Genomic DNA, 14,141 nt, shown 5'->3' with positions numbered 1-14,141 from the left:
ACATGTGACGAGGGAACGCTATGTACATGTGACGAGGGAGCGCTACGTACATGTGACGAGGGAACGCTACGTACATGTGATGAGGGAACGTATATATGTGACGATGGAACGCTACGTACATGTGACGATGGAACGCTACGTACATGTGACGAGGGAACGCTACGTATATATGTGACGATAGAACGCTACGTACATGTGACGAGGGAACGCTACGTATATATGTGACGAGGGAAGGCTGCGTACATGTGACGAGGAAACGCTATGTACATGTGACGATGGAAGGCTACGTACATGTGACGAGGGAACGCTACATATATATGTGACGAGGGAACGCTACATATATATGTGCCGAGGGAACGCTACATATATATGTGACGAGGGAACGCTACGTATATATGTGACGAGGGAACGCTACATATATATGTGACGAGGGAACGCTACGTATATATGTGACGAGGGAACGCTACGTACATGTCCAAGGCTGGGAAAGTGTTAAACTGAGTTTGGAATTTTCTATAAATTCATTCCCTATTAGTTAATTTGATTCATTATTGCGTCATATTGTGCAGGTGCAATTAAAGGGAAATATACCATATTTATAATCATTTTCCTTTCAGTTCATATTCTTGACATTGGGCCTGAGCACACAACTAGCAGCACTGCAGGAGGGGCAGATGTAACATGTGCAGAGATATATCTGGGTGGGTTACAGGGCCGGATTAAGGTTTGTGGGGGCCCTGGACAACAAACTTGGACTTTGAATGGTTGTTTTGGACACAACCCATCTCCTATTTCGGTAAATCTACTCCTAAATATCCCTGTGAATGTTACATTTGCCCAGGGCCGGTGCACCGGAGCGCCCCAGGCGAGTCGGGTGGGGGCGTCCCGGTGCCCGGGGGGTGGGTGGTACCTGTATTATAAAACTGGCGGCGTCAGCGTCCCTGCAGTGCTGGAGCAGGCAGGGGTGTCCGTGCCGCGGGGGGACCTGCGGCGCTGTCACTGTGTATAAAGCTGAAGTCGGCGGCGGGGTCCCTGCAGTGAATAGAGAATACTGTAACTAGCGCTATGCGGCGGCACGGAAAGCGCTTCTGATTTTGAAAACACTTGCTGAACGCTGATTGGCTGAATCTCAGCCAATCAACGTTTGGCAAGTGTTTTCAAACCCAGAAGCGTTTTCCGCGCCGCCGCATAGCGCTAGGTATTCTCTATTCACTGCAGGGACCCCGCTGCCGCCAGCAGCAGCTTTATACACAGTGACAGCGCCGCAGGTACCCCCGCGGCACGGACACCCCTGCCCGCTCCAGCACCTGCCCGCTCTAGCACCTGCCCGCTCCAGCACTGCAGGGACGCTGACGCCGCCAGCTATATGCACATGCTGGGGGTGAGGGGCGAACTGACTCCCTCCAGGTGCCGGCACCCTAGGCAAATGCCTAGTGCTGCCTAGTGGTGGCGCCGGCCCTGCATTTGCCCCATCTGCAGTGCAGCATGCATTTTCCATTTGCTAACAAAAGCTGAATGAGGCCCATGTTTGTGTAACTGCGTTTCTCTACATCCCACAGGTGCTGTAATTGTCGTGTTACCACAGAAGCACAGCCTGCTGCTGCATTCTGTTACACGGCCACAAACGTCACTTCTTCCAGCATCATCTATATATATATATATACTGTATATATTAGTGGTGGGCAACAATTACAATTTTTAATCGCGATTAATTGCATGAAATTTTTGTGATTAACTGCGATTAATTGCACTGATAGGCACATAAGTGCCGCTTACCTAAAATCTTGTGGCCAGGGGTTCCATGCTTGTTGCCAAGGGAGATCGCATGCTTATTGCCATAGTGGGTTCCATGCTTGTTGCCATAGTGGGTTCCATGCTTGTTGTCAAGGGAGGTTGCATGTTTGTTGCCATAGTGGGTTTCATGCTTGTTGCCAGGGGTGAATTACTTGATTGTTGCCAGGGGGGTTGTGCTCCCTGCCAGGGGGGGTTATGCACTCCCTGCCGGGGGGGGGGTATGTGCTCCATGCCAACGGGGGGGGGGGGAATGTGCTCCATGCCAGGGGGGCTATGTGCTCCATGCCAGGGGGGGCTATGTGCTCCATGCCGGGGGGGGGGGGAGGGGCTTCGTGCTCCAAGCTTGGGGGGGCGGGTTATTTATATATATGTCTAGTGTCCGTGAGCCCCTGAAACACTCCCACTCTTTCTCTCTCACACATGCACAAACACAGAAGGTAGCAGCCTAGCTTTCGAAGCTAGGCTGCTACTATCACTGTATTAGCATATTATGCCTTATAACACATGAGCAGTAGTTTTAAAATGTTAGTGTTTTCATTACTATATTAATACATTTTATAGTTCAAAATGTCTTTTTTAATGTGTAATATACAGTAGATAATGTTCTTTTCAAACAAAAAGGAAGCAAAGATGGAAAGAAAATTGTCAGTCAGGGGTGCCGAAGTGTATAGCCGGGGGCCGCTGCCAAATTCTGGAAGAGGCCCAGGGGTTGTTCTTCCCTCTTGGGCCCCAGCTGGCGCAGACGCAATATGTCATCTTATATTAGTTTTGTGACGTAGAGGTGGATGAGGAAAGGCAGTGGGGACATAGAGGTGGGGTGCGGTCAGGATGCGGGTGTTCATTATAACGATGCCAGTATCCCGACTTCCACCGGAATCCCAACACCGGTTACGATGCTATCGACAGAATCCTGACTGCAGTCTAGTGTAGTGGGATGTGACCCCCGATATATTACAATTTTTTTGAATATTAATGAAAAAATTCTCCTAAATGACAGTGGGCACCTGCCTTGCCCCACCTCCAAATCCGCCACTGGTTAGAGTGCCGTGCTGTTCTTAGTTGTGTGTACGGGTAAAGAAAGCCTGTGTTAGTTGGATCTCTGGCCCCAGTAGGGGGCTGAGGAATGCGCCAATACCAACGGTGACCAGTGCGGTAAAACGACAGAAGGCTGGACGGCTTCCCGCATGTAGCTGCACAGATCCTTGCATATACCCTATGGAAACTGGCATTGGCATAAGTTAGTAAATCAGGCTTCTGCGGCATCATGTGCAAACAACCACTTTGTGGGATAGATGTACCAAGTCTGATGCACAAAGCAGCCAATCAGCTCTTGTCATTCATCTAGCACAGTCTTTAAAGTCCTTAACAGCTAAAAGCTGATTGGTTGCTTTGGAAACACCTCCACTTTATCTCTCCCCAACCGCCCTGTAATATGGAACAGAAATAAGCCCCTGCGGGGAGATGGGGCGGTGGTCTCATGTGGTACGCAGTGTACCAGTTTGCGGACTTGCTCTGTCCACGTGGCAGCCTGAAGACACCAGGGGACTCCGGATAGCAGCAGCGCCATCTCCTCATCTCTCTCTCCGTCTCTAATTTAGGTCAATACTATCAAAGAGCCAATTAGCATTCTGAAAGAAATCCAGAAAAGTACCAGGAGAGATCTGCTGCCGGTGGATGTGATTTCCTACGTTGAAGTGCTCGCCGCGTCCTCCCCTCAGCTAAGCACTATAAATAAGACCGCGCTGAACAAAGAGGCTCTCGCTAATACCACCATTACTGTAAGTGATGACATTTGTGTTTAAAGAGTGAATAGTAAATGGAGATCTGCGCTCTGCTAACATCACCGTCTCCCCTTCCGATGTATTGCCAGACCTTTGTTAACACGGTGAATAACTTCATTGAGAGGGATAAAATCGCAGTATGGCAGAAGCTGACGGATAAAAGTAGGCGCAAAAGTATCACACAGCTGCTGCACACGACGGAACAGCTGGCGCTAAACATGTCGCAGAACTTCCAGAGGACAACGCAACTCGATGTTGATGCCAGCAACATGGGTAAATATCTATCTATCAATCTCTCTTTTTATAATGTAATATCTATCTATGTCATACTTGCCTACCCGTACCCTCCCAGAATGGCCGGGAGGATCTCGCTAATCGGGTCCCCCTCCTGGCCCCCCGGGAAGGTGGGCAAGTCTCCCGCATTGCCCTGCAGCCCCAATACCCCCCTTACCTGCTGCATTAAATGTCCAATTTTTGCCGGTGCACAGGAGGGAGCGGGGCTAAAATAACGCAAATTGCGTCATTTTGCGTCACTTATGCCCCTCCCTCAATCTGCGGACAACTTGCCGCGGATGACTGTCATGGGGGCGGGGCTTGATAATGTCGGCCTAGTCCCGCCCCCTGACAAGTAGCCTCAACCTGCCCCCTTTCACTCCTCTCTGGGTTTCTCTCGGAGAGCAGTGTACAGAATTAGGCAGCTATGATCTATCTAGCTACAAATGGAGCCGCTCCCCCCCCTGGTCGCCAGCTACCGATATATTGGTCGCGCATCCCATCGCTGAAAATGGGGCACGCGAGCGTCTGACTGCACATTCTGGCAGATAATGGTGGCTGCTTAGATGAGAGCGGCCACATCTGTATCTACAATATCTCTTGGCATCCAAATGATAGGTCAACAGTGTCCAGGGCAAGAGTCAATAGATCGACATGGTCAAAAGGTCAATAAGGTTAAATGGCAATGTCAATAAGGTAAAAAAAAAATGAATCATACTCCAATTGGGAATGGTAAAGTGTGTCCAACGCATCAGTAGCAGAGCCGAGGAGTCGCGGTACAAAAACTTGGTGACCTTTTCATATGCCAACTTTTTCCTATCTATCTATCTATCCATCCATCCATCCATCCATCCATCCATCCATCCATCCATCCATCCATCCATCCATCCATCTATCTATCTATGATTTTGGCAGAATACAAGCAGCCGCCGAGTGACGACCAGCTTGCTTCGGTCACTGTGCTTCTGCTTGCTGATGAATACTTTGGTACTGGTTACCAAACTTGGCTCTGCTCCTGAACAAACTACAGTACCAGACCTGGGGACACTATTGGACCAAGTATTTGAATGCTGCTTATGGAATCTATAGTGCATCAAATCATCAGGGGTGCAGGGAGTGTCTGAGCGAGGGTGAGGGGGAATGTTACCCAGGCTGACCAGTGCAGCCTGCACCTAAGTAATGGTGGTCTGATCCCACTGATTAGCATTTTCGACAGAGTGACACAATTGTTATTTATTTGGAGAAATGTTTTTCTTAAATTGGCTTCATACATACAGTCTATGACCACCCTGCCTAGTCCGCTGTTACCTATCTGTCAGCACCACCAACAAGGGACTAAGCGTTAGTAAAGACCCCATTAACACCTACTGGCTGGTGAGTCAGTGTTTGTCCTGGCTGACACAGATGTGCTAGGTCTGGACACACCAGCTGCAGTGGTGTAAAGTGACCATAAATTATTTGCAGTCAGTAGTTTGCAGGAATCTATGACCTTTGTTCTAGGGAATAGGATTGCCACCTAGCCTCCTGACGGGGCAGGAAAGTTAAAATGTTTCACTTACCTTTCCCATGACTGGGTCCAGAGCACAGAGCCCGTGCATGCGCCCGTCGGTAACACGTACGCACACACTCCCCTTAGGGCCGACTCCTGCCCCCTAGCTCAGTTTTTTGGAAGCTTGCCGATGGCAATCCCAAAATAGAACAATATGGACAAAAACACCTTTGTCATTCTTGTAAGGAATAATGACAGAGAACCGATAAGTGCAACATGAAGAATTTTACTGAAATCTTAAACCAGGGGTGGCCGAACCAGTCCTCGAGATCTACCAATGGTCCACATTTCCCAGATCACCTAGCTGGTGCACAGCTGTAGTCATTACTAACTGTCACATTTACCAGATCACCTAGCTGCGGCACAGGTGTAGTTATTACTAACTGTCACATTCCCCAGATCACCTAGCTCAGGGGTGTCCAAACTTTTTGCGACGAGGGCCAGATTTGGTGAAGTGTAAATGTGGGGGGCCGACCATTCAGCCTGACATTCTTTGAATCATTAATCACATCAGAATTGTCCCCCACTCTGCCCCCATTCACTGTATGTCCCCCAGCCTGCCCCTCCTTTACTGTATGTTCCCCACTGTGCACCCATTCACTCTGTCCCCCAGCCTGACCCCTTCTCTTAATGTCCATCAGTGCCTCCATTCATTGTATGTCCCCAAGCCTGACCCTCCTTCAATGTATGACTCCCATTCACTGTTTGACCCCCATTCACTATGTACCCCACTCTGCCCCCATTCACTGTGTGTCCCCCAGCCTGTCCCTGCTCCCCCTTCTCTGAAAGGCAATCACTGCCTCCATTCACTGTATGTTCCTCAGCCTGACCCTCCTTCACTGTATGTCCCCCACTCTGCCCCTCCCTTCTCTGTATGTTTCCCCAGCCCCTTGTGTGAGCCAGAGGAAGGAGAGGCAAAGCAGCCACTGCAAGGACAGGAGATGCTTGGGCTCCCACTGCTGCCCTCCTCCACTCTGCATGTTACGGGAGCAAGCTTCCCCCTTGCTGCCCCCCACCCCAAACACTGCTGTCACTGTGATTGTGGAGTAGGGTGATAGATGATTGCAGCAGCAGGGGTAGGACGCCAAACACATCTGACTGTGGCGGCCGGCACCACCTCACTGCAGCAGACAGCAAGGTAAAGGTGCGCTCGCCAGGGCCCCACCTTTAGTGTCCTGTGCTGTGCTTCCCACATCTGATGCTCTGTCCGCTTCCAGCTGGAGGCTGCGGGCCGCTTGAAATGACAGCACGGGCCACAATTGGCCCCCGGGCCTGACTTTGGACATGCCTGACCTAGCTGGTGCACAGCTGTAGTCATTACTAACTGTCACATTCCCCAGATCACCTAGCTGCTGCACAGGTGTAGTTATTACTAACTGTCACATTCCCCAGATCACCTAGCTGGTGCACAGCTGTAGTCATTACTAACTGTCACATTCCCCAGATCACCTAGCTGGTGCACAGCTGTAGTCATTACTAACTGTCACATTTCCCATATCACCTAGCTGCTGCACAGGTGTAGTTATTACTAACTGTCACATTTCCCAGATCACCTAGCTGCTGCACAGGTGTAGTTATTACTAACTTTCACATTCCCCATGCCTCCATGTACAAAGTGGCCTGTCATTATGGTACCATGAAGGTGACCGGTCACCCAGCTGCCCACACGGTCACCTATAATTCTGAAGTATTCAGATATTTTTTTCTATTTTCCTCACAACATAATACAATGTCATTTTTTTTCACACCCACGAGGAACTGGCCACACCCACATGGCAATAGCCACACCCATATGACACTGACCTCACCTCACCTGCACATAACTGGTCACACCCACATAGAACTGGTCACACGCACACACAGCAATGGTCTTACACAATATGGCACCCATATTACACTGACCACACCCACACAGCACTGGCCACAGCTCCTCCCCTTTTCTCAAAATGGCCCCTGAACTTTTTCAGATCCTGGATGCAAAAGTGATTTTTAAGTGTTGTTTTTGTAAATTTTATATCTCAGTGCTTTTCTTTATCAGTGTGGGTACTTGTTTCCTAGAACGGCCACAATCGTGAGTGATCGTGGCTCTTAATTAAGGGACACGATCCTCACGATGTGGCCGATTTTTTACAATTTTTTCACTTTGATTGACAGAAATCGGGTCAATCGGTCGGTCGCGACCAATTAAAATCGGCCGCGATGCGACCGACCGATTGACCCGATTTTTCCATAGACTTCAATGTTAAAAAATCTTTTAACATTGAAATCGGTCGGTCTTGTGCCATTATAATGGCACAAGATGAGATGGACTTGATTAAGTCCATCTCACATAGGGAAAAATGATAAAAAAGGTGAAATGGGCCAATATGACCCATTTCACATTTTTTATGTGCCCGCCATGACCCCACGATAGACGTGAACCCGAAGCGTGGCGAGCGCAGCGAGCCCGCGAGGGGCGGCGGTGCGCGTCCTCCGACCTTTTCATTCCCCTACTATCCACTAGGGCATGGAGTGAGAATATAATAGTGTGGCGAGCGCAGCGAGCCACCGAGCCCGAAGCGTGGCGAGCGCAGCGAGCCCCGCGAGGGGACGCGTATACCTGTGAAGTTAGACGCGTCCCCTCGCGGGGCTCGCTGCGCTCGCCACGCTTCGGGCTCGGTGGCTCGCTGCGCTCGCCACACTATTATATTCTCACTCCACGCCCTAGTGGATAGTAGGGGAATGAAAAGGTCGGAGGACGCGCACCGCCGCCCCTCGCGGGCTCGCTGCGCTCGCCACGCTTCGGGTTCACGTCTATCGTGGGGTCTAGCACACTTATTAACATTTGGGGGGGCAATTTAAACAAATCTGGTGTAAAAAAAAAAAAAATCGGGTGAAAAATCGGTCGATCGGATCGGTCGCATCGTATGCGACCAAATCGCATGCGATGCGATCGATCCGATTTTTTATCTTACGACCACAACGATCTAAATCGTTGTGGCCGTTCTAGGAAACAAGTACCTCAGTGTGTAGTAGGGATGGCTATCGCTGCCTTTGCCATCGATGGTTGCCATCGATGGTATTATATACACGTAAAAGACACCTTCGCAAAAATGGCTTGCCATTAACTCTTATAAGTGTCGCCCTATCCAGAAGCGTAACATGACAGCAAAAGTGGCACTCGCAGAGTTTTACGCCAGCAGTCGCCTGTTCCACCACAGAGTTCAATTTGCGCAACACTTTGCCGCAATCCAATCATGTCTCTCGACCAGCAAACGTGGATTTTATGTCTGTTGCAGCATTGACGTCTTATGTAGATATACTGCGATACTTTATAGTCACTGCAGACCTTGTGTCTCTTATCTGTTTCCCTCGTATGAATCACCTGCGATACAGATTGGTTCTTAATCTTTTCCTGTGGCAGAGTAGAGGTTAGTACATAGAGTGGTTGATCCCACTCTGGAGAGTTACCACGGCAACAGATGAACACAAGGTTAACTTCGCAGGAGCTTAAATTGCACTCAGCGCCTTAACTTTGTCTGTAATTTGCTGCAATCAATGTTCTTACTCTAATTCAGTATCAGAGCGCGGGGAGTAATGCTGCGTAATAAAATATAAACTACAGTGCGCTGGCTGTGTACATTTACACCTCAAAATAAAAGCAGCAGGAGTGTGTTATTTATATGGGGGAAATGTATCAAAGTTTGGAGAGAGATGAACTATGAACCAGTTGCTGTCATTTTTCAAACACAGCCTGTACGAAGTCAGCGAGGTCATCCCCTTTATCTCTCTCTAAAACAGAAATAACCACCCTTTATCTCTCTCACTGAGCTTTAGTAAATATCCCCCAAAGTCAAAAAGTAGGGGCGGGATGTATTAACAATAGGAAATACATCCTGCTAATTATCACAAAGATGCTCATCGCATACTGTATGTATTAGGTTAAGCTAGTATCGCAAAGCACAGCTTTTACAAAAAAAAAAACGGATAATGGAGAACGGAGGGTTTAACACAGTTTTCATTCGATGCAACCCGCCCTAAGAGTTAATGATATTTTAAGTTATTAAAAGCAATGCATTAACTGAGATGTGCAGAACTGCGCAACAATACAAACAGAAGTATACAACGTGCAGTATAATTTACAGAGCACCTTGCACTATGATCAATTTCAGTATTGTCATACCCAGTTCTTGAACTCACAACGTTATACTTTGCAGTCAGACACCTTGCACATGTAGCTATTTGCTACTGCATAGAAAACCTGGTAATTCTATGAAAATGAAGCAAAGTGAAATTGTCAGTATACAGGTGTAGTGGCTCTCATTCAGGCAGGGGCTGGCAAAACTTTTGCCAGCCCCCGCCAGCCATCAACTCCCGCCAGGGGTCGCACGAGACGATCGCACGCCCAATGGCAACGGAGCTCCCGCCCCCAGTGTCCCCGCCACCGCCGATGGTCCCCCTCACCGCCCCGACCCCCCTAACCCTGCCCACCTGCTGAGTGTGCATTTGCAACAGTCCTATCCTTGGAGCAAAATACATTACATAGCACGCAATTCCATAGGCGTCCTCATATAATTTTGCCTACTGATAACGCTCATTACAACCCAGTTACCTAATTTCACGCGCATCATAAGCTCCACAGTTGGGCGTACCATCAACTATGCGTTAGCCGTGCAGGCTCCGGCAGCGGACCTGTGATTATATTCCAGTACTGCGTATGAAAAAGCAAAAAAAATGAAGAAAGCAAAATCATGAAAAATAATGTCAACGTCGCCATGTTGCCATTGACACGTTGACCGTTTGGCTGTGTTGACAATTTATCATTGTGCGACCTTGTGCATTTTGACCACTTTTTGGTGTCGACCTGTTGACCATATACTGTATATATATATATATATATATATATATATATATATATATATATATATAGCAAATTTGCCCTATCTATGAGTCATATTTTCCCTGAAATACGGACGATGGCGGTCGTATCCATTCACATCCGGCATCGGCCTTATTCATAAATGTTTTTCCTTTTTATTTCCTTGCTAATCTAAGTATAACTTATTGTATTTGTTACTTAGAAAGAATTGACTTTGCGTCGGCAGAATTCTGTCGGAGTTGATCCTTGCGTAGTTTTCCCTAGGCACCTGTTTGGAGAAAGCGCATATATATATTTACAGTGATTATTTCCGTCAGCGCCGCACGCTGTAATGTATCATTTCTCCGCTGTCTTCCCTAGCTCTCAAGCTGTTTACCTTTGACTCTGACCACATGAAGCACATTCACCCGCACGCACTTCTGGAAGGAGATTACATAAAGATCTTCCCGAAGAAGAAGGAAGCGCCGGTGTCTAACGGTAAGGAGCAGATTATCCTCTTGCGCGGGCGGGAAAGGTTACAGCAATTTAATGTCGATTTTACTGGGTTAAAGGGGCTTCGGAAAAAAAACTGCTTTCAAATTTCCATTCACAATGAAAAGGCTAATGGTATAAATAGCTGCTGAAATACAAGCAGAATACAAGAATAACTTGCAGAACAAAACGCGTCCGTTAAAAGGGGGCGATTGTCAACGCGTTTTATTTACCCTTTGTGTTGTTTCCCGCTACAGACATCAATGTCATTAGCCCGCACTTGTGTTTGTTAGTAAACATAGAATATTTGCTACATTACTGGACTTTGTGTCTAATAACATTTAGGATCAGCAAATAGACTACGATACACAATGTAATATTTAATTCTGATCCATTCTCCTGCCTGCAAATATTCTTCCTTTGTGCAGACATTTACTTGATTAACTTACCTTCTGTGTAAGATACAGCTCATGTACTATATCTTGTATTGGCGATAATGAGGCCACATCACCTGCTGGCTGCTGCATAGGCCCATGGTTAGAAATGAATGTACCGCCGCCCCTCACGGGCTCGCTGCGCTCGCCACGCTTCGGGTTCACGTTTATACTGGGGGGTGGCGTGGGGGTGTATTTAACATTGTAAGCCCCCATTAGGGTGCTTATACAATTTTTAATCGCATCGCATTGTATGGCATTGTAGAATATTGCGCGCCTTATGGTATGCGATGCGATGGGCGCCGCTATAATACACAAGTACCTAATGCTGCAATGTATTATACTATTACTGGGGCTACAACTGTCCTGGGTATAGAATAGGTTATACCCTGTATCTATCATCTTCTTATATACTAGCTTCAGCTCAGACTATCACTTGCACCAATTGGTGGTATCGCTGGCAGGGAGGGGACGTGTGATAGGATGCAGCACATCATGTAGGTGGTATCGCTGGCAGGGAGGGGACGTGTGATAGGATGCAGCACATCATGTAGGTGGTATCGATGGCAGGGAGGGGACGTGTGATAGGACGATGCACATCATGTAGGTGGTATCGCTGGCAGGGAGGGGACGTGTGATAGGATGCAGCACATCATGTAGGTGGTATCGCTGGCAGGGAGGGGACGTGTGATAGGCCGTTGCACATCATGTTGGTGGTATCGCTGGCAGGGAGGGGACCTGTGATAGGACGATGCACATCATGTAGGTGGTATCGCTGGCATGGAGGGGATGTGTGATAAGCCGCTGCAAAGCATGTAGGTGGTATCGCTGGCAGGGAGGGGACCTGTGATAGGACGATGCACATCATGTAGGTGGTATCGCTGGCATGGAGGGGATGTGTGATAGGCCGCTGCAAAGCATGTAGGTGGTATCGCTGGCAGGGAGGGGACCTGTGATAGGACGATGCACATCATGTAGGTGGTATCGCTGGCATGGAGGGGATGTGTGATAGGCCGCTGCAAAGCATGTAGGTGGTATCGCTGGCAGGGAGCGGACGTGTGATAGGATGCTGCACATCATGTAGGTGGTATCGCTGGCAGGGAGGGGACGTGTGATAGGACGCTGCACGTCATGTAGGTGGTATCACTGCCGGGGGGGGGGGATACGTGTGATAGGACGCTGCACAGCATGTAGGTGGTATCGCTAGCAGGGAGGGGAAGTGTGATAGGACGCTGCACAGCATGTAGGTGGTATCGCTAGCAGGGAGGGGACGTGTGATAGGCCGCTGCACAGCATGTAGGTTGTATCACTGCCGGGGGGGGGGGGGGGGATACGTGTGATAGGACGCTGCACATCATGTTGTTGATATTCGGTATTTCTCAAAATCTTACATTTTGGAAGAGTCTTAAGCTGAATAGCTGCCATACTTGGACTTTCCAAACTACCCATCAGCGGGGACATTTCTGAATTACACAGGTTCTTTGGCTGATTAACCTTTTGAGTACCAAGGGAATTGGTCAATACACATGTGACAATTGGCAAACAAACTTTTTTATTAACCCTTTAAATGGCAACGTTGCTGTGAGAGATCCTCAAAATATCCGCTAAAAATGCCAGCGCCGCCCACAGCGACGGTCCTTCTATGGGAGCAAAAACTTCAATGAATTGACTCGGCTGTATTTGTACTTATGTGTGCTAACAGAACAGGCGCTGCCTTGGCATTTGTAGCCGATATTTTGAGAATGTCTCTCAGCACCGTTGGCACTCAAAGGGTTTAAACCAGTTTAGCCTTTTATTATATATAGGAGAAAGCAAAAGACACATCTGTGCTCAGAACATTATATAGGTGTGACGACTATCACATGTAGTTGTTGCTTTTGTGTAGCGACCTAGACAGCAGGAACCGGCTTTGAATACCAATGACGGCGGCGTTGAATAACACTGCTAGCGCAGTCCTTAATAGCCACGGCAAATGACTTTAAGGAACGATTTAATCAAAGAAATGTGCCACAGCTCATTAAAATAGTATTAGTGTAATAAATGTGCACAATGCAATGTGAGACCTGACAGCATTTGTCAAATCACCCCCTCCAGTATTAATCTAGGTGCAATTAGGAAAACAACCATCTAGCGTGTATTTAGGGGAACTATACGTGTATTTACAGTGAGTGTGGATGTGAAGGTGGATAACAGAGCTCAACAAACGGATCAGACAAAGGAGAATAATTATTTGGCAATGCTCAGCGCCCGGCAATCACTTCCATGTCACGGCAGGGGTCGGCCGGCTCTGAGCATTCAACGGCACAAAGTGTTTTATTTATCCGCACGTAGACTCATAATTGTAAAATAATATACTAATGCCATATGTAACATAGAATTATATATCCAATGTATGACTTCCTCATTATAGTGAGTGGACCTGCATTGTGTCATAAACAACTACCAGGACATACATGACATACCACCGTCCACCTACCATGACATACAGTATATACGTGACATACCACCTACCATGGCATAGATACGTGACATACCACCTACCAGGACATAGATACATGACATACCACCTACCAGGACATACATACATGACATACCACCGTCCACCTACCATGACATACAGTATATACGTGACATACCACCTACCATGGCATAGATACATGACATACCACCTACCATGGCATAGATACGTGACATACCACCTACCAGGACATAGATACGTGACATACCACCTACCAGGACATACATACGTGACATACCACCTACCAGGACATACATACGTCACATACCACCTACAATGACATAGATATGTGACATACCACCTACCATGACATACATACGTGACATACCACCTACCATGACATACATACATGACATACCACCTACCATGACATACATACGTGACATACCACCTACCATGACATACATACATGACATACCACCTACCATGACATACATATGTGATATTGAAGTACATTTATTTA

The 14,141-nt window shown here is 47.8% G+C and overlaps 1 protein-coding gene across 1 annotated transcript in view; it reads left to right on the top strand.

Annotated features, from left to right (window-relative positions):
- The window catches only part of ADGRL4 (adhesion G protein-coupled receptor L4), a 168,768-nt gene that overhangs the window by 88,592 nt on the left and 66,035 nt on the right, over positions 1 to 14,141 (top strand). Inside the window, exons 6-8 of the mRNA XM_083157829.1 lie at positions 3,393 to 3,572; positions 3,665 to 3,848; positions 10,616 to 10,732. Coding sequence (XP_083013955.1) covers positions 3,393 to 3,572; positions 3,665 to 3,848; positions 10,616 to 10,732 — 481 coding nt within the window. The remainder of the gene's footprint in view (positions 1 to 3,392; positions 3,573 to 3,664; positions 3,849 to 10,615; positions 10,733 to 14,141) is intronic.

The sequence above is a fragment of the Crinia signifera genome, chromosome 8, assembly GCF_055691185.1.
Source record: "Crinia signifera chromosome 8, ASM5569118v1, whole genome shotgun sequence".
In the NCBI taxonomy this organism is placed as follows: Eukaryota; Metazoa; Chordata; class Amphibia; order Anura; family Myobatrachidae; genus Crinia; species Crinia signifera.
Note: the sequence above shows the minus strand (reverse complement) of the source record. Positions and strands in the feature narration are given on the sequence as shown.